Source organism: Molossus molossus, unplaced genomic scaffold (genome assembly GCF_014108415.1).
Source record: "Molossus molossus isolate mMolMol1 unplaced genomic scaffold, mMolMol1.p scaffold_m16_p_13, whole genome shotgun sequence".
Lineage (NCBI taxonomy): Eukaryota > Metazoa > Chordata > Mammalia > Chiroptera > Molossidae > Molossus > Molossus molossus.
In genome coordinates this window covers 83,886,514-83,907,328 of record NW_023425348.1, presented here as the reverse complement: position 1 = coordinate 83,907,328, position 20,815 = coordinate 83,886,514, and the positions used below count along the sequence as shown (strand labels likewise).

The 20,815-nt window shown below is 38.7% G+C and overlaps 1 protein-coding gene and 2 pseudogenes across 1 annotated transcript; 2 read left to right on the top strand and 1 right to left on the bottom strand.

The window, feature by feature from the left end:
- The first annotated feature begins 1,614 nt into the window (after positions 1–1,614).
- Positions 1,615–2,585, top strand: LOC118628664 (annotated as a pseudogene).
- An 8,765-nt stretch (positions 2,586–11,350) lies between these two features.
- LOC118628663 (olfactory receptor 4S2) lies at positions 11,351–12,295 on the top strand. Its single transcript, XM_036259608.1, has one exon. It carries the CDS (start codon positions 11,351–11,353, stop codon positions 12,293–12,295), a length of 945 nt encoding a protein of 314 aa, XP_036115501.1.
- A 6,904-nt stretch (positions 12,296–19,199) lies between these two features.
- Positions 19,200–20,167, bottom strand: LOC118628662 (annotated as a pseudogene).
- Between the last annotated feature and the right edge of the window lie 648 nt (positions 20,168–20,815).

The following is a 20,815-nucleotide window of genomic DNA, read 5'->3' as shown; positions in this document are numbered from 1 at the left end:
TTTGAGGAGCGGTGAATGGTAATTATGGTAGTAGTTATACAGGGAGCTTATTTGTCCTTTCATTTTGGGTTTTCTCACATTCTTGGCAACCTGTGAATCACTTTTATTCTTAGTCAATGTTTTTGTACATTTTTTATCAAAATTTCAGATAATGATTTCTTTTTATTTGAAATTTGTTATCCAGATCAGCCTCAATTACCTGTCACTGTCTTCCTGTCCCTTTAGAACATCCCATCACACCCTCAATGGACAACTTCTTGAATTTATTGCTGCCATAATCTCAAAACACATTACTCTATAAATTTCAGAGAAGATGCCTATATTTAACTTAACTGCAGCTAATCTGCTTTCTATGCAGTAAAGACAAAAAATATGTTCAACTGATATCACACATTCAGGCAGGGTCATGGAAAGGAAGGAGAAATAATTCACCACAAGTGCTCTTTTATTTCAAATTTGTCCATTTATTTCTAGCCCTTCCTATTGGTGTTGGTCTCTCTTTTCTCATTAAATTCTAGTCATTCAACTGCTGTTCAGAATCTATCATTTCAGCTCTTGAATTCACATTTCACTCAGCATAGTTCATTAACTATTTATAGAAAACAAAAACTTGTATTATTTCAGAAACAGCTGACACCTGTTACTCAACCAATGTTCACATGAACAATGAGAAGTTAGATGCTCAGAGAAAGGCAAGTGTAATAATTTTAATATCCAAACTGGTCAAATCATAATCTGTGTTTCCAGCACTGTATTATTCTTAGAGATATCCTTGCTCACATTATTAACTAAATACTTAATAGAGAATATGTTCTAAAGCTAAATTTCTTTTATTCTAGAGCATTGACTATTCCTCATAAGTTGTTTATGATTTACCTTCTCAAGTCATAAACTCACCAGGTGGATTTCCTTTAGATCCAAATTATCTGACCTGCAGCTACTAGGATAGAATCTGGATTATAAATAGTATGCAAACCACAATTACCTCTGTAGAATTACATTCTCTCTCTCCCTCCCCCTTCCCCTCCCCCTCTCCCTATCCCTTACCCTGTCTCTGACCCTGAGAGTGTGTGTGTGTGTGTGTGTGTGTAGGTTTTACTAAGGAAGACACTATCAGATGTTTCTATTTCATTTCTTGAAAGTTCAAAATATTAACTAGAAGATATTTTATAACTGGACTAACAGGTTCAAGTAATATGAAGGCATATTAAGGTAAATTGTGCATAAGGTCTCCACATTTTTGCAACATGCTACCATAATAGATACTAGCTAAAAACTAAAGAAAGACATTCAGCTCAGAAAGTTATCCTTTCATAGTAAATTTCTTAAATTAATGTTTATTATGCCTACTAAATAATTATTTAATTTTTTATTGTTTATGTATTTCATTGTGTTTTATATGCAAGCAGATAAATACATACATCAAATAAATATTATGATTTTCATTTTATCTCAAAGAACAGCACAGGGGCTAAGTGATTACCCATTGGTAAGTGGCACTTCCATGATTGGGTATATGTATTTGACCTCCAAATGTAGTATTCATTCTATAGTTTTCCTTTCCTTTGTAGATTAACTGTCTCTACCAGTGCTTTCTTTGCTTTGACTGAAACAATGCAGGGAAATAACAATATAACTGAGTTCATACTCTTAGGCTTTACATGAGATCCTATGAGGCAGAAAACTGTGTGTGTTATCTTCTTCATTTTCTATGGGGGAACCATGGAGGGAAATTTATTTATTATTATGACCATCAAGTTCAGCCAAACACTTGGGAGTCCCATGTACTTTCTATTTTATTTGTCCCTGGCTGATTCTTGCTTTCCAACTTCCACAGGCCAGAGACTAATTGTGGATGCTCTCTCTGAAAATAAATTTATACTATCCAATGAGTGCATGACTCTTATCATTGTGCTATGTATTTTTGGCTTCATGGTGATCTTTGTCCTCATTCTCAGAGCCATTGATCTCGATGTGGCTATCTATAAGCTCTTGCGTTGCCCAACCATCATGATGGCAAGTCTGCATCACCCTTATTGTTCCTGCGTGGATAGGATCTTCATGCATTCCATAGCTCAGATCATCCTGGGTTACGTTTGCCTTCCTGGAGACCTCATTTGACTGATCATTATTGCTGTGGTTTGCAGCCCTTGATGAAATTTTTACACATGGACACTTACGTGATCAACCTGCTCTTGACGTCTAACGATGGAGTCACTTGTTCAAGTAGTCTTGTGATTCTGAAGATCTCATACATGGCTAGCTTACATTCACTGAGAAATCACAGTGCAGATGGGAGGGGGAAATGCTCTCTCCACTTGCACTTTCCACGTCATTTTAGTAATCTTATTCTTTGGTCCATGTACATTCATGTATACATGCCCACCCAAAAAAATAAAAATGAAAACACCTTCCCCATGGACAGAGTGGTGGCAGTGTTTTACACTACTGAGACACACTTTCTCAACCTACTCATCTACACACTGAGGCATGAAGAAGTGGAAAAGCATCATGAGGAAGTTACAGCAAAGCACAATCACCACAGGATGCAGAAATGTCTGAATCTGTGCAGACGTCAAACGTGATAGTGTATATTCTTATCTTCCATGCAACCTAAAACATTGTCCCTGATTTCCTTGCTCTTTCTTTGCCTCTGCCCTCAGACTGGGAGCTCCCCTCACATCTTTAATTGCATGCTTCTTTTTCCTGAGAGCTCAGTCCTGACATCACTGATTGTGAAACACACCTCTCAACACAATCTATGCTCAGGTTTGATAAGGAAAAAGACATTATACAATCACACCTGTTCAAACATGTGAGCATCCATCAATATAGGGTATCCAGCTCTATGAGTTGTAATTCCCTCTACATAACATTTCAAATAGGACACCTTGGTTTCTCTTGAACACTCACAGTATAAAGGAACTAACTCTGTGTATCAAGATGTTCATTTCACTGTATCATTAGTTTGTCTTTGAAAATTCCACACTATTCAATCAAAGACTTTTTTATATAATGATATTCTAAAATAATTTTTTAAGATAACAGACATATGTCTGGGATTTTTTTTTCCTTTTTTTTTAATTTATTTTTTATTGATTAATTTTTGTTACAGATGATTCTCCTTTTTCCCCCCACTGATTTCCCCCTCCCCCTCCCCTTGGGATTTTTTTAAATGTTGTGTTACAAAGGCCTTCAGATAGTCAGCTATTTGTGTGATTGGTGTGTAGTAACTACACTAGAATTCTCCAACTCTAATAGGTAAGAAACTAAAATAATGTATGTTGTCAAGACTAAAAATTTAAAATATACCAGAAATACAATATATTTTCTGAGCTTGAAATGCAGAAGGGCAAAACCTAGTCTGAAAAAAATGTATGATATCTTATTTAAAGATGGATGGTGTCAATAAAAAAAAAGAAAAGAAAAGAAAAAACAAAGTACCATAGGCATTCAGAAAATACTTACTACACTTGTTTCTAGTGAGTAGAGTTAAAGAGAACTCACTTGGTGTAACAGGAAGTCACCTTATTTTTCTCTTTTGCTTTCCCAGTTAAGTGTATTATAGATTCACAAGTTAGAATTGTCAACAGAATTTTGATTCCAAGAGGGAAGAGCCAGTTAACACCTGCACCTTGGATGTGAACTTTTAATGTTCATCAATTTCAGCATATTACAGTGTAGCACATCCTTAGTCATTGTTAAAAGATTCCACTTAATCTTTAGTAGTGTTTCTCATTATTTCACTGGAATACCTTACCAGTTTCAATAATACTCTCCTATTGAAGATTATTGTAAAATAAATGCATGTAAAGAACACAAGTTTTCGGTTTTATCACTTCTCTTTGCTTTGTGGGATATTACGAAGCTCACTGTCTGTTCTGGTGTCCCTAAGTTGGCATGTTGTGCATGAGGAGGGTCATGAAATTAACACAGAATGGGAATGCCATGATCCATCGTAAATTTACCTAATCTACTTCTCTGTAACACCAACGCACGCACGCGTGCGAGCACACACACACATGGCAGAGGCTCTCATGGTGATTTGCATGTCAGATAAATAATTGAAGATAGGAACTTTAGCAAAAAAGAATTACTCTAATATAGAAATGTAAAAACCAAGGCCAGGAAATAGAATTAGAGAAGCTACATGGGAAGGAAAATCAGAAGAGTCTGTGTGGTTCAAAAGACTTTAAGTAAATGAAAACTGGGAAAACGAAGCAAAAGGTTTAACATGTCTGGGATGCCATATCCATCCAAGGGATAATTATGAAGTGGCCATCTGCTCTCAAAAGAGATTTACTTAAAAGAGAAACAATGACTTTTAATTATCTTTTCATTTTAGGAACAAGTAGTATCTGGTATGTGTCCACAGCTTTTTGTTGTTACCATACTCATGTCTCGCAAAAAATAGTACGAAGTTAGATGTTCCTATTGAAAATATAGAGAAGAATCTAAAGGTCAGAGAAACAAGCAAATTTCTTGAGGTTTTTCTGCCAAGAAGTCCCAGAATCAAGGTTTTAAAACAGTTCTACATGTCTCCTAAGTCAGTAACAAACATCTTCTTTTAAACATCTGTAACAGAAACAAATTAATTAATAAAATAAAACAAAATCTTTGTAAATGGCCAAGAACAGGCAACATTGAGAAGTTGGTGCAGTGATCAAAAACTGCATTTATTTTAGCTTCAAGGGAGAGGGTAGGACATAACAATTAAGAGTATGACCCCTGGCCCAGCCGGTATAGCTCAGCAGTTGAGCCTCAACTCGTATATCACCAGTTTGATTCCCAGTCAGGGCATATGCCCAGGTTGTGGGCCCAATACCCAGTGGGGGGCATGTGGGAGGTGGCCAGTCGATGTTTTCTCTCATCGATGTTTCTATCTATCTCCTCCTCCCTTCCTCTCTCTCTAAAATTAATAAAGAAAAAAATTTTTTTATAGAGTATGACCCCTGAAGGTAGACTGCCTACAGCCAAATGGTAGCTCTAACACTTCTTTTTAACAGCTTTATTAATATATTTTTGACATACAAATATTGCATATATTTATGGTGAAAGAGTTTGACTTTGGGTGGTAGGCACACAATGCAATATACAGAGGTATCATAGAATTTTACTTGAAACCTATATAATTTTATTAACCAATGTTACCCCATTGAATTTAATTCTTAAAAATTGTGTATATTTAATGTGTACAGTTCAATGTATTGACATATGTATAATGTGAAAAGATCACAATTAAACTACTTAGAATATCCATTGTCTGTACAAAGCTTTTTTTTTTTTTTTTTTTATCCTCACCCGAGGATATTTTTCCATTTTTTGTACAGATAGAGTGGGAGGGAGAGAGAGGAAGGGAGAGAGAGAGAGAAACATCGACGTGAAGGGACACATCGAGTGGCTGTCACCCGCACAACCAACCAGGGCCGGGGACAAACTGCAACCGAGGTATGTGCCCTTAGTGGGAACTGAACCCGGGTCTCTCTGGACCGCAGGCCGATGCTCTAACCGCTGAGCCAAACTGGCCGGGGCCATTGTCTGTACATAGCTTTGTGTGTGTGTTGAAAGATTTAAGTTCTATCCTCTTTGCAATTTCAAGTATACAATGTGGTATCGCTAACTATAGTCACCATTCCATGTATTAGATTCCTAGAACTTTCTCATCTCACATAACTGAAAGCCTGTGCCCTTTTACCAACATCTCTCCATTTCTCCCAACCCTTAGCCCCTGGTAGCCACCATTCGACTCTGTTTCTATATCATTTCCACATGTAAGTGAGGTCATACAGTATTTCCCGTTCTGTATCTTGCTTATTTCACTTAACCTAATGGCCCTCAGCTCCAAGTTGTTGTAAACAGCAGGATTTCCCTAGTTTTTAAGTTTGTGTAAATGTACCACATTTTCTATTATCCATTCATTAGTCAAGGACAATGAAGTTGTATCCAAACCTTGCCTATTGTGAATACTGATACTGTAATAAACTTAGGAGTGCAGGTATCCCTTCACGATCTCTTGGATATTTACCCAACAATAGTATTGATGGATCATATGATAGTTCTGTTGCCAGAGAAATCAGTGGGTCCAAATTCCCTCGCTGCCACTCATGGGAGTGAGGTTCTTGGGGTACCCCTGGAATAAGTATTTTCAATGACCCCCCACAGGAGAATGAGATATCATAAAAGAATTAATTTGCATGGAGTTACATTCCTTGGGTTCTAAAGTCCCAGTTCCCTTATTGCAGTCCTGAAAAATGGGTAGCTGGGGGTTCAGCAGAGCTAGAAGCAGGACCAGTGTCCAGAGATTTATTCCACAGTGAAGTCCAATGTAGTATCAGGCATCAGGCTAGATTCAGTCCATCAGTTCATTATATGGAGACCACCTGGCCATTGAACTACATGGGCAAATGCAGGGCATTAGGAGGCCTGCAAGCCAGAGGTCTGGCATGAGCAGCAAGAGAGAGAGCACCGAGAAAGAGAACCTCCTTTGTGCAGGCATTAAGTATCTCTGATTTTGTGCCCTTGTACTGGCTGTGCCTATTCTGGCCAATTATCTGTTCCCAGGTGTGACTGACAGGCAAGCACCTTCCCACATCACCCACACCTTACTGGGCCTGCGTCTAAACTGCCTTTGTCCAGTCCCTTCCCCCGGTTTGCAGGGAACAGACCTGGAGAGTGTTAACTGCAGCTTCCTGGCAAAGCAGTACAAATGGCATGCCTGTATTATCTGGTCTTCCTTTCACTTTTCCTGATACATAATAACCAGATTATTATAACTTATCAGTTCTATTTTTAATTTTTTGAGGAAGCACTATAATCTTTTTCTGTAATGACTGTACTAATTTAAATTTCTTTCAGAAGTGTACAAGGGTTCCCTTCACTCCACATCCTCACCAACACTTGTTATCTTGAGTCTTTTTAATAATAACGACTAGTACCCTGACAGGTGTGAGGTGTTATTTCTTTTTTTTTTTTTCAGCTTCATTGAGACATAATTAATACATAAGTTGAACATATACAACCTGTTGATTTGATACACTTGTATATTGCAAAATGATTACCACCATAGCATTAGCTAACACTTCTATCACATCACATAATTATCATTTCTTTTTTGAGGTGAAACATTTAAGATCTACTCTCATAATAACTTTCAAGTATATAACAGTATTATTAACAGTATTTCAAGTATATTAATACAGTATAACCACCATGCTGTACATTAAATCTTCAGGCTTATTTGTCTTATAACTGGAAGTTTGTAGCCTTTGAACAGAATCTCTTCATTTCCCCCACCCCACCTCACCCTAGCTAGTGGTAACCACCAGTCTGCTCTGTTTTTATGAGTTCAGCAATTTTAGATTTCACATATAAGTGATATTATGCAGTGTATGTTCTTCTCTGACTTATTTCACTTATCATAACCCCTCAAGTTCTATCCATGTTATCACAAGTGGCAGGATTTCCTTGTTTTTCATGGCTGAATAATATTCCATTGTCACATATACATTTTTTTTCTTTATCCGGTCATTTTTTATATATTTTATGGGCTTTTATATATTTTATTTTATATATTTTATTTAGAGAAAGAGAGGAAGAGAGAGGGAGAAAGAGAGAGAAATATCAATGTGTGAGAGAAACATCTATCAGCTGCTTCCTGCACAACCCCTACCTGGGATCAAGCACGAAACCTGGGCATGTGCCCTGACCAGCAATCAAGCTGACAACCTTTCAGTGCACAGTAGGACACCCAACCTACCGAGTCACACCAGCCAAGGCTCTCCAGTCATCTTTTGACAGAGGCTTAGATTGTTGCCATATCTTAGCTATTTTGAGTAACGCCGCAATGAACATGGAACTTCAAAAATCTCTTTGAGATTTTATTTGTATTTCCTTTTGGATAAATACCCAGAAATTGGGTTGCAAGATCATAATAGTTCTATTTTTAATTTTTTAAAGAAATCAAATCCTGTACTGTTTCCCATTGTAGGTGCACCAATTTACATCCCCATCAACAATGCACAGCCTCACCAACACTTATCTTTTGTCTTTTTGATGACAGTCATTCTAACGGGTGTGAGGTGACATATTACAGTTCTGATTTCATTTCCCTAACGATTAGTGATGTTGAGCACCTTTTCATGTAACCTGTTGGCCCTTTGTGTGTCTTTGGGAAAATGTTATTTGCCTTTTGATAGTGAATCACACACATTCCTATATATTTTGGATATTAACCCCTTATCAGAAAGATGGTTTCCAAATATTTTCTCCCATTTGATAAGTTGACTTTTCATTTTGTTGGTTGTTTCTTTTGCTATGCTTTTGATTAGTGTTATAGGCCTAAATGCAAAGGCTGGTCGGGTTTTTTATTTAGTAATTTAAAAATAGTTTTAAATATATTTTATTTATTTTTTTTATTAATTAATTTTTGTTACAGATGTTTCTCCTTTTTCCCCCACTGATTCCCCCCTCTCCCTCCCTCCCTGCCCTTTCCCCAGTTTGTTGTCCATGTCCACTTTTAAACAAATTAAAAGGGCTCTTGGAAATTAGAGCTCATTGTTAGTTCTCTGATGTAATTCTGCTTAAGGAGGGAGACCTGGGAAAGGCTTTCCCTAAGGTCATTAACATTTTTCATCACTTTCTCTAAATAGACCTTATAAAAGTAGACAAAAGACCATATGTTGCCAAAGATACTGTGAAGTGGAAGATTTCAGTAGACAAGAGACAGAACCTGAATAAGAAAGACTTGATTTCTATCAGCCTTTGACTTGGGGAGGGGGGGTAGTAATTATTCACAAAGCAATTTCTAAGGCATCTTTCTCACCTTATTCTTGACATCAAAGTTATTGCAGGAGAGACAAGAAAACGGAGTAAAACTCAATCTCTGGACCATACTGGTGAGATTTTCTTTCTTCTAAAACTAATGTAAAAAGTGTGTGGAAAAGGGGAATTCAATCAAATTGCTATATTTTGAAAACATGTAATATGATTGCATGACTCTTATTCTCAGAAATAAGGGGAGAATAAAGTTATTAAGCTAATGATAATAAAGTGCATCTAGACATGTCTATGAGATAGGGCAGCATGACTGTAAATAAGAAAATGCCAGTAATTGCAAAGGCACTTGAGGCATCATCATGTGTGAAATGCTCAGAAAGTAGAGGAAGGAATTCTTTGAGACGAGTCTTGATTCGAAGAGAAAGAAGAATTCTTCTAGGACCTTATGGTATGGACAATGCAGGCACAATTCCCAGGCCTGTGTTTACATGCCCAGTTTCTTCTAGATGAGCACCAAACAATATAATTCACAGTTGTCAGAGACTGCTATTTGAGATCTCTTAAATTGAAGGGCTTTCTTGGTGAAAACTAATCTTTTTTTTATTATTAATTAAGAAGGAAAATTCAAAGGAGAATGAGCATGTAAAAGCAAGATGTGTTTGAGTCTGATTTGAATTGTTATTATTACTATTAATACCATCATCATCATCATCATTATCATCACTTTCTAAGAGAAGGCACGTCTGTAATGACTGCTCTACTTACTCTAATACACAGACCTGAGGAAAGCCATCCCTGTAGTTTCCCCAAAGCTGGACACACCAAGTGTTATATTGCTGCAAAGGGAGAGCTGAGAGCACTGAACTTGACAGATGTGGGAAGGTTGTGGCCTCAGATGGACAAAATCTCTAATGCATACCTAAGACCCTGTGTAATCCTGTCCTAACCTGTAACTACAGGGATCCTTCTCATCGGTGGTGCTGTTTAACGAATACCTTGGAAGTCTCTTTAGTCAAAACTATTCCACCCAACTTGCTCCACACCTACATTCCAGGGACCTCACTAGAGTACCTGAAATTCCACCACTGAAGAGTCATCTATTTAAAGTAAATATTGTCCTCTTTCTAAACCCCTTAAAGTACCTTTCAGGGATGATCTCTTCCAGAAACAATCAATTCATATTTATAATTATAATGCATAATTACTAATTATGTATAAGTACATAATTACAGTGGGAGACCTAATATAAACGAGCATAAGGATGCATGAAGAGAAGTAGATAACAGTGTGGTGGTTACCAGAGGGAAGGGGGTGGGTGGTAGTAAAGGGTACAGGAGGTCAAATACATGGTGACAGAAGATTTTACTTTGAGTGTTGAGCACACACTGCAATATACAGATCATGAACCATAGAAATGTACACTTGAAATCTGAAAAATCTTATAACCAATGTCACACTGGTGACATTGGTTTAATTTAATTTTTAAAAAATAATGCTTGAGGGAATGCTGGGATTAAGGTCAGAGTACCTCCTTCATTGTGTGTGTGTGTGTGTGTGTGTGTGTGTTTCAGTTAACAGACAAATGTTTATAATATCAGTCAAAGTAATTTCTGGGGAATCCTCAAAAACTGGGTTTGAAGACAGAGAAATTACCTGAGACTTCACTTCCCTTTCTTTCAGATCAACCGGGTCCTGATTTGTCTCCAGTGGTTTCTTTCATTGCTTTATCTTCTTTTATCTCTGACTCCTTATCAGGATTTTAAGACTATTCTAGGCTGACAGAAGAGATTAAATCATGGTAAAAATAACTGTTCATATGATCAGTGGCAGTGAAATTAAAACCTTCTCATTTCACAAATGGGATAACAGAAGCCCCATGACGCGAAATGATGTGTCTGGAGTTACAGCACCATTATCTCAGAATCAGGTTTGTATAATTTTGGTCCTCTTTCTACTACACCACATTCATAGCCTTATCTTGACTATAAGAGCATGATATTATATAGGAGACCATAAATTTCTACACACAAAGATTACTGTTTCATAAGAAGAACAAGACGCAGGGGTCGTCCTTTCTCAACGGCATGCAACACGCATGGCAGGGTGTACTCAGGAGAGGAAATGAGGGCAAGCATTTTTGTTTCCGTGTCAAAAATAAGACAAACTTTCCCAGATATATCAGTGTTACCATATCCCCAAGCACAAAATTTATTTCAAAATTAGGTTGAATGCCTTCTACAGAATAAGAAGTAAGTAAATTTTTAGAAACAAATCAGAAGGAAACTTAATGAAAGGAGAGGGAGGTGAGGCTCTTGGTTAAATTGGCATTCCCTCCACGGATTTTGTTTCCTCATCTAAACTGAAGGAATGGACTTCCATATCCAGGAAGGATGCTCAGGATGTGCACGCTCCATAATCTTCACGGAGGCCTGCCAAGCAGCAGTAAGTACCCATTTTCCTATTTTCAACTGTGAGTGTTTGTTTGAGTTAGAAATAAATATTGTTGGTGGCTGTGATGTTTTTCTTTCAGATAATTTCATTGTCTCTTGGGAACTTGACCTGCTTGACTAATTCCATGGAAAAAATAAACAATGTAACTGAATTTGTTTTCTGGGGTCTTTCTCAAAACCTAGAGGTAGAAGAAGCTTGTTGCGTGGTATTTTCTCTCTTCTACGTGGTCATTCTGCTGGGAAACCTCTTCATCATGCTAATAGTTTACGTGGGCAAACTTTTCAAGTCTCCTATGTATTTCTTTCTCAGCGGCTTGTCTTTTGTGGACATCTGTTACTCTTCAGCCACAACACCTAAGATGATTGTGGACCTGTTAGCCACCAGCAAAACTATCTCTTATGAAGGGTGCATGTTGCAGCTGTTTGTAGTACATTTCTTTGGCTGCACGGAGATCTTCATCCTTACTGTAATGGCCTATGATCGTTATGTGGCTATCTGTAAACCTCTGCACTATACAACTATCATGGACCAGGACAGATGCAATAAAATGTTGCTGGGGACCTGGTTAGGAGGATTCCTACACTCCATTATCCAAGTGGCCCTGGTAGTCCAACTACCCTTCTGTGGGCCCAATGAGATCGATCACTACTTCTGTGATGTCCACCCTGTGCTGAAACTTGCCTGCACAGATACATATGTTGTTAGTGCTGTTGTGACAGCCAACACTGGTAGCATCACTCTGGGAAGCTTTGTTATCCTGCTAATCTCCTATACGGTCATCCTGGTGTCCCTGAGAAAGCAGTCGGCGGAAGGCAGGTGCAAAGCTCTCTCCACCTGTGGCTCCCACATTGCCGTGGTCATCATCTTTTTTGGCCCCTGTACATTCATGTACATGCGCCCTGATACTACCTTTCCAGAAGACAAGATGGTGGCTGTGTTTTACACCATTGTCACCCCCATGTTGAATCCGCTGATTTATACAATGAGAAATGCAGAAGTAAAGAATGTAATGAGGAAACTATGGGGCAGGAGGGTTTTCTGGGAAGCTAATGATAACAGTTGGAAGTAACCATTTAAGCTGGTTGATCTTAAATTTTCTCATCTGTACAATGAAGACAATAAAAGCAACCTCATGGGGTTTGGGGGAGGAAAAATGAGAGAATAACACATTCTACAAAAGTAAGGTACAATTTATCGTTACTGTTATTATATTTGTTCTAATGTTTCATAATCATAATTTTCTGAAATATTTAGACCAGAGAAATCTTATTTAAACTCAGAAGCTCACCATGATTATACTCAGCACCACTATTTTCTCTCCATTTTTGCCATTTTATTTCAAGAAAGAGAGTTTATTGTAAAGTTCTTTAGGCTGTTTTCTAGTGTTTAGAACTGTAATTGGTACATGCTAAGCACTCACTATGTATATGTTGTGTGAATGAAAGGATGCATGGAAAATGACAGAGATCTGAACTAAAGTGTTTTTATGTAAGTCCTCCAAAACAGAGTGAAAATTAAACCGAATAATGTTGGAATGGAGAAGTGTCTGCAGAAGGTAAAAGAGATGAAACACAGGCTTGAAAAATGAAAGGCTTGGGCCCTGGCCAGGTAGCTTAGTTGGTTAGAGTGTGGCCCCATAGGCCAAGGTTGCAGTTCAGTTCAGTCTTGGTCAGGGCTGATACAGGAAGCAGCCAATCAATAAAATAATCTCTCTGTGTGTTCCCTCTCTCTCTCTCTCTCTCCCCACCCCCCTCAATCTTTCTCCTTTCCTCTTTCTAAAAAAATCAATTTCATCCTTTTAGTCTTCTGGTCTTGGAGAAATTTTTTCCTTTCTCTAGGACTCATTTTCTTTACCCAAACAATTAAGAAATAATTTTTTTTTTTATCCTCACCCAAGGACATTTTTCCACATATATTTAGATGGGGCGGGGGAAAGAGAAACATCAATGTGAGAGAGACACAATGATCGGTTGCCTCCCACACAACCCTGACCAGGGCCGGGGACCAAACCACAACCAAGGTACATGCCCTTGACCGAAATCAAACCTTCAACTTTTTGGTCTGTGGGCTGATGCTCTTACCCACTGAGCCAAACCGGCCAGGGCAGAAATAAATTGTTTGATTACCTCTAAGATTCCTCTTTTAATTGTAACATCCCATGAATATGTTTCTACTGACTTTAATCTTACTTACAGTCTGTAGCCTGCTATCCTATTCATGTAAAGTGACTAAAAGGAAAAAACTAAAGAAACTGAATAAAAATGAAGCCATTGTGAAGAACAGGTAACAGTGACTCAGCTGACAGGGAAGCACAATTGGCCAAAATGCATGGCTGGGAACTGCATTTTCTCCAGGGTTTGAACCAAGCAGCTCTACCAGAACCTGGTTTCCAGCTATGGATTCCAGACTCATTCTGACAAACAGACACGTCTTTCTTATGTGAACTGATACTTGCCCTGTTGCTACATTTCTTTTCTTCTTTGTTTTGTTTTGTTTTTGTTTTTTTTAATTTTTTATTTATTTTTTTGTTACAGATGTTTCTCCTTTTTCACCCCATTGGCACCCCTCTCCCCACCCCACCCCTGTCCCATCCCTGGCTTTGTTGTCCATGTCCATTGGTCATGCATACATGCATATAAGTTCTGTGGTTTAGCTCCTCCCACCCACCCCCTCTTCTGAAGGATGTCAGTCTGTGCCCTACTTCCATGTTTCTGGGTCTACCGTATTCCTCAGACTGTTGTGTTCATTATATCCCATATATAAGTGAGATCATGTGGTATTTGTCTTTTTCTGCTTGGCTTATTTCGCTTAGGATAAAACTTTCCAGGTCCCTCCATGTCATCTCAAAGGATAAGAGATCTTTCTTTCTTAATGCTGCATAGTACTCCATTGTGTATATGTACCAAAGCTTTTTTATCCATTCGTCTACTGATGGACACTTGGGTTGTTTCCAGATTTTAGCTATTGTAAATAGTGCTGCTATGAACATAGGGGTACATATATTCTTCCTGATTGGTGTTTCAGGCTTCTTAGGGTATATTCCTAGAAGTGGGATCACTGGGTCAAATGGAAGTTCAATTTTTAATTTTTTGAGGTGACACCATATTGTTTTCCATAGTGGTTGCACCAGTCTGCATTCCCACCAGCAGTGTACTAGAGTCCCCTTTTCTCCACACCATCGCCAACATTTGTTGTTTGATGATTTGTTGATGGCGGCCATTCTGACAGGTGTGAGGTGATACCTCATTGTTGTTTTAATTTTCATCTCTCTGATAATTAGTGATGTTGAGCATTTCTTTATATGTCTCTTGGCCATTTGTATGTCCTGTTTGGAGAGGTGTCTATTCAGCTCCTCTGCCCATTTTTAAATTGAGTTCTTTGTCTTCCTTTTGTTGAGTTGTATGAGCACTCTGTATATATATTGGAAATTAACCCCTTATCTGATATATCATTGGCAATGATGTTCTCCCATACAGTGGGTTACCTTTCCATTTTGATGATTGTTTCTTTTGCTGTGCAGAAGCTTTTTAGTTTGATGTAGTCCCATGTGTTCATTTTTTCCCTTGGTTTCTGTTGCCTTAGGTGATGTATCAGGAAAATTCTGCTCCGTATGATGTCCGAAATTTTGTTGCCTACATTTTCTTTTAGAATTTTTATGGATTCACCGGTCACATTTAAGTCTTTTATCCATTTTGAGTTTATTTTTGTGTATTACATTTCTTCTTCACTCAAACTGAGCTTGATTTTTCTATAGCAAATGAACACATCATTAATTATCTTTGCAACTGTTTCAATGTCTTTCCCACAAATCTGATTATTTAAGTTACTGCCCATACCTGTGTATGTGTTAATGGTTGTAGAGAGTGTGTGTGTGTGTGTGTGTGTCTATGTTTGTGCATGTGTGAGCTATATGTGAAGTACCGTGCATAGTACTTTAAAAAATCATCTCTGATGTTGATGCATTCACAAAATTAAAGACAGGAAAGAGTGAAAGGCAGCAAGACATCTGAATTAAAAGCTATAATTAAGAAACCTTCATTCTGGAACCACATAAATCTCTGTTCAGTGCCCCAGCTTGGACATATACTCACTGGGACTCTGTGGAACTCCATTTGTCAATTTTAAAATGAATACTAGATTAGTGCTTCTCAACTTTGGCTGATCATTGGAATCATCTTAAGAGATTTTTGAAGAGATAATAGTATGTATTCTAAGAGTTTCCAATGCAGTAAGCCTGGTTAAAGGGTATATAAAAATCTGTATTTTTAGCTAGGTGTCTAGTAAATTTATGCAGTCCATGGCACATGTGGGCACTCAGATTTGGAAACACTGAGACTAGATAATACTTGATGTTCTAAAGCACAAGAGGGCTATGACTCAGTGAAATACAAAGAGCCCTACCTTTGGATAGATACCCTATCTGTTCTGCTAACCAACACAAAAGAAGCTAAACTTGAACTGAGTTTAGAAAACTATGGAAAAAATAAATGTTATCAATCTGATAACTTTTCTCTACAATACTCTGGGTTTTATATCTTTGTACTAAAGTCTTCACTATCAAGGAGTATTAGTGATATTAAAGGTATGAAGTCCCTAAGAAGGGAAAAACTGAGAGACTCCTCACTCTCAAAGACCAAGAAGTGAAACATATAAAATAGTATTCAAGTTTCCACTGGTGACTTTATAAACTTATTCTTGTTCACAAAAGTTCCTCAAAGTCCATTCCAACCAGAGGAGCTCAGAGAGTCTCCTCTTGGTTCCTTGGGAAGAGATGACCAAGAATTGAGATCTCAGACTCTGCCCAGTTTCAGTGGGGTTGAGTCTGGTCAACACTATTTTAATTCACAGAAGTATGATCACAACACTGACTGCCAGCTTTGTAGTTTTAAAACCTTGTTGTTACGAGATGGAACATATGACTGATTAGAGTCTTTACTGATGAAATTAATGACAACCCTTCTCATTTTCTAGATGAACAAATTAGTTTATTTCCTAGTGGAAAAAGTAAAAATACGTCTCCCTGTAACTCCTAATCAGTGGTTGTAGCATAAAATATTTTAAACGTTTCCATGCACTTTTCAATTGAATATGTCAAGACAGCTTTGATGTTTCTCCATATATCATCCCTTTTCTCATTTAAACATATCCAGGATATTAAATAATTTCTCACATGTCAGTCGCCAGAGTGGGAAAGCCTCATTTTGACAGTGTTCCAATGTGTCCAGCTCCTGCATGGTGACCAGCTGTGTTTTGGATTTTTTGTTTTGGTTTGGGTTTTTTTGTGTAATGCCACCTCATCACTTTATTCAAATCTTCAAAATTACCTTTATTCTACATTTTCAGTATAAAAAATTTGCAAGTGAAGTACACAACACTGAGAGCTAGCTACAACACTGAACCCCCATAAGTCAATGGTACAGAACGGATACAGAACACAAAATTTCAATTTCAGCAAAGACTAAGATAGCACTTGTGTTTTCCCATGTGAAAATAAGAGCTACATGGAGTACATCAAACCTACCCTGAGGTCTACACTTAAGCCCAGTAAAGCCCAACCTGGATCAACTAAACCCATTTACCCAAAGATACATGAACAGGAATTAAATGCTTGTTGTGTAAGCCAGAAGTTTTGAAATGGCTTGCTACATGGCATTATTGAACTGACTGATCCAATAATATGACCAAACTGTAGAAGTGGAAATCCAGAGACACATTCTTGAATTAATAAAACCTCAGTGTATTTACTATTTTGAAAGGAGCAGTAGGAAAAGCCATGGGCATGGAAGACAGCATGTAACCTTGGTTATGGACATAAAGCACAAATTCCCAATACCTGCCTGCACAGCCGGTCTCCTCCCACTATTATGTCCATGGACAACACGTAGGAAAAGAGGACATAATATTAACCACATTTGGTTAGATTCATTTTCACCCCTCTTTGGTTGATAAATTATAAGAAGAGAGTTTACAACAGATAAATATGAGCCATGTTCAAAAAAACTTCTAAATGGTCTGTCTTCTTTTGAAAGAAACCAAATAGCAAATTTGTCACAATAAGCAAGTTTAATTCATTACCATAGGATGTGGCTTACACACATATCAATAATAGGTTTATTAAAATAAGCACCAGAGCCCGGTGAGTGTGGCTCAGTGGATTGAGCATCATTCCATGGACTGAGAGGTCCCAGTTGGATTCCAGGTCAGAGCACGTGCCCGGGTTGCAGGCTCGATCCCTAGTCGGGGACCTGCAGGAGGCAGCCGATCAATGTTTCTCTCTCACATTGATGTTTCTATCTCTCTCTAAAAAATCAATAAAATATATTTTTAAAAATAATAAGCACCAGAATTAGACAGTTGCCCATGCAGCTATAAACATCTCTGTTCATCTTCACCTTCTCGATTTGGATAATCACACCAGGAGGTAATCACCACAAGGTCAACATCAAAATTAAATCCTGACTTGATCTGCTTTTGTCTTTACCTCCTTTTCGGTATACGTCATTATTTTTCTGCCTCCCCTTTGCTCAAAGCTCCCTAATTTTTAGGCAGAACACATGCCAGGGTATTTTTGGGAAAGAGAAACTATTGTTAAAAATCTTCATCAGCCCTGGCCGGTTTGGCTCAGCGATTGGAACATTGGCCTGCGGACCAGAGAGTCTCGGGTTCGGTTCCCACTAAGGGCACGTACCAAAAAAAAAAAAAAAAAAAAATCTTCATCGACCTATGGCTAATCTCTGCAAAGGTAATCCTCACCTGAAAACTTGGATTCCTGTTGCATGAGAAACAATAAAACATTAAGTATACACAATACAGTTTCTTAGTGGGGACTGTGGTGAAGATGAGCACCAGAAAATGTCAGGTCTGTGTTTCTCATATTTAGGATCTTGGTGTATCCACCCTGTAGACCTCAGTACTTTGGGTGTACACTGTGCTAATGGATGACCCTAAGTAATGCCAAAAGTTCCTTCCAGGTCACAAAGCTGGAGGATTCTTGTATAAATGAAGGAAATACATCAATGAACCAAAGATGATCTTGGTCAATGCCTGTTTTCAGTTAGCCATCTCTGCTTCTTGGTTCAATCTTCTTTATTTCTTCTAGTATTAGGACCTGCCTGAGTGGAAATGAGACAGATATGCATAGTTTTAGAAAACCTCAACATATTCCATTTGCATAAGGAGCTGTTAGGAGTAACAAAATGCACCCAGAAACATCCATCTCTTTAGCGTTATGTCTCGCTAAGCTCAGGGCCTTGCACAGAATGGGACATTTTCCATGTTGCACATTTACAAAGATCATCAGTTTATACACTCATGGAGAATTTTAAGATGAGGTTATAAATAAAATCATAGAATTACATGTATAGGATAGAAAAAAAGATGTTCATCAACCCATTGGAAACTTCTAATTGCAGGATCACACCCCTGGTAGGATTCTAAGAATGAATTACAATAGCTTCTGTAAGAATTGTGCAAACAGTACAATTACATTGCATTGCATTGTTTTAGAAGTATGATTTGTTCATGGAAACAGCAACACTTGTAAAGATACAGCAATACTCATAAATATTTGGGCATTGCTTTACATTTTTATTGCAATGGAAACCTCATAAAATGAAAGTGTTTACAACCCCTGACTATCTGTGAGAGGCGTCTCAGTCAAGGTATCTCTTTCCTAGGGCAGAGCGGGACTGCCAAGCCATGCAGTCTTTACACTTCGCCCTGCTAAGACTGCTATAAGGCTCACTCTGTCTGGGATTATGATGGACAGAATACTCCAGAATGCCAGACATAAATCCCAGCGTGTCAGAGCTAGAGGGGGCCTGGAGATGGTTTAATCCACCCCCATTGTATGCAGGTTTGGAGAGGTAGAGGGAGAGAACAAAGGTGGCCGATGGACTTCCCTCTGAGAGCCTGCAACCAAAGATGATCGCAGGCGGCACACCAGCTCTCGGCGCCTACTGTACTTGTTGATATTAACAGTTCTGTGCACAGGAGACCTGCCGAGGGCTCATACACCACAGGCTTCGTTTTCCTTCAAGTAACCTGTCTCGGCACCACACTTTCCTCGTGGCTCTCTTCATGTCCGTGTTTCTCAGCATGTAGATGAGAGGGTTAAACATGGGGGTGATCGTGGTATAAAATAGGGTGAAAACCTTTTCATGATTGCCAGACTCGGTCATGGGAACATAGGTGAAGATGAGGGGCGAGAAGAACATGAACGTGACAGTGCTGTGCTAGCCACAGACGGAGAGGCTTTGGGGCAGCCCTTGGAGGAGCGTGTCCTCAGGCTGGACAGGATGATGATGGAGGAAACTACCAAGGCAACAAAAGCCAAAAGGGACAGCATCCCTGTGGTGGTAATGATTACAATAATCAACAGGCTGGTGTTGGTGCAGGCCAACTTCAGCTGGGGGAATACAGCACTGAAACAGTGGTCTATCTGAGTGGGGCCGCAGAAGGGAAGTTGGATAATAATCAGTACAATAATCAGTGCATGCAGGATTGAATGGATAAATGCCCTGGTAACAGAGGCCATCACAAGGACATAGCACACCTGTCTGCTCACGATGACCATGTAGTGAGGGGTCTGCAGATGGCTGCATCGGATCACACGCCACAGCCACCAAGATGAAGGTCTCAGTGGCACCAAAGAAGTGTGCATAAAACATCTGGGCCATGCAGCTGTTGTAGAGATGGTCTCCCGCTGGGCCAGCAAGTCTGTGATCAGTTTGGGGGCCACCACGGAGGTGAAGCAGACATCCGTGAAGGACAGGTAGCTGAGGGGAAAGTACATGGGCTTTTCACTGGGGCAGCTGCCCCTGCTGGTTTCCTGAGAGAACTGCAGCACAGCCCAGCGAGAGGAGCACAGAGCAGGTGACCGTCACATCCTCCCGCGGAAAAGGCCCAGGAGGATGAATTCCATGATGTCGTCGTGGCCCATGGCTTCTACTGGTTTTGACCAGTTAGAGGGGGAGGTTAATGTATCTAAAATTATTCATTTATTAATTTATTTTCTAAAATGATTCATTCATTTTCAAAGTCACTGATCTATCCAATAAGCATGCATTGATTGTATTATGATATAACCACAATAATCGGTGCTAAGGGTAAGCAGTGTATAAAATACATAGGTTCTCTACCCACAAGTAGAGTAGTTCATTGGGACAAACAGACTGTAACAATAATAGAACAAATAATCGATTGATTGTAATCATGACAAATCCCAAAGTCCCACATGCACCATGAACAACATAATGAATACTTAAAAGATGAAACAGTCTTTTTCAGGCAAATTTTGAGATGTAATTTTAGTATTACGTCTTAAGAGTGATTTTTAAATCTCTGGTGTATATATACTAGCGCTAAGGTTATCTGTTTTTCAAAGGCAGTGAAGTCACTGGAGTCCTTAATCCTGTCCAGTAACTAGATCTGTGCTAAATCCCAAAAGGTCAGTAATGTCCTTAGACTTCAGTGAGCTCATAATTGTAAATATTGGACATCTGGGTGACGATTTCAAAAAGTGCCTTCAGAACTTTTGCACCTTTTTCAAGGTACCCGGGATTAAGCAAAAATAAAAATTAAAAATTCA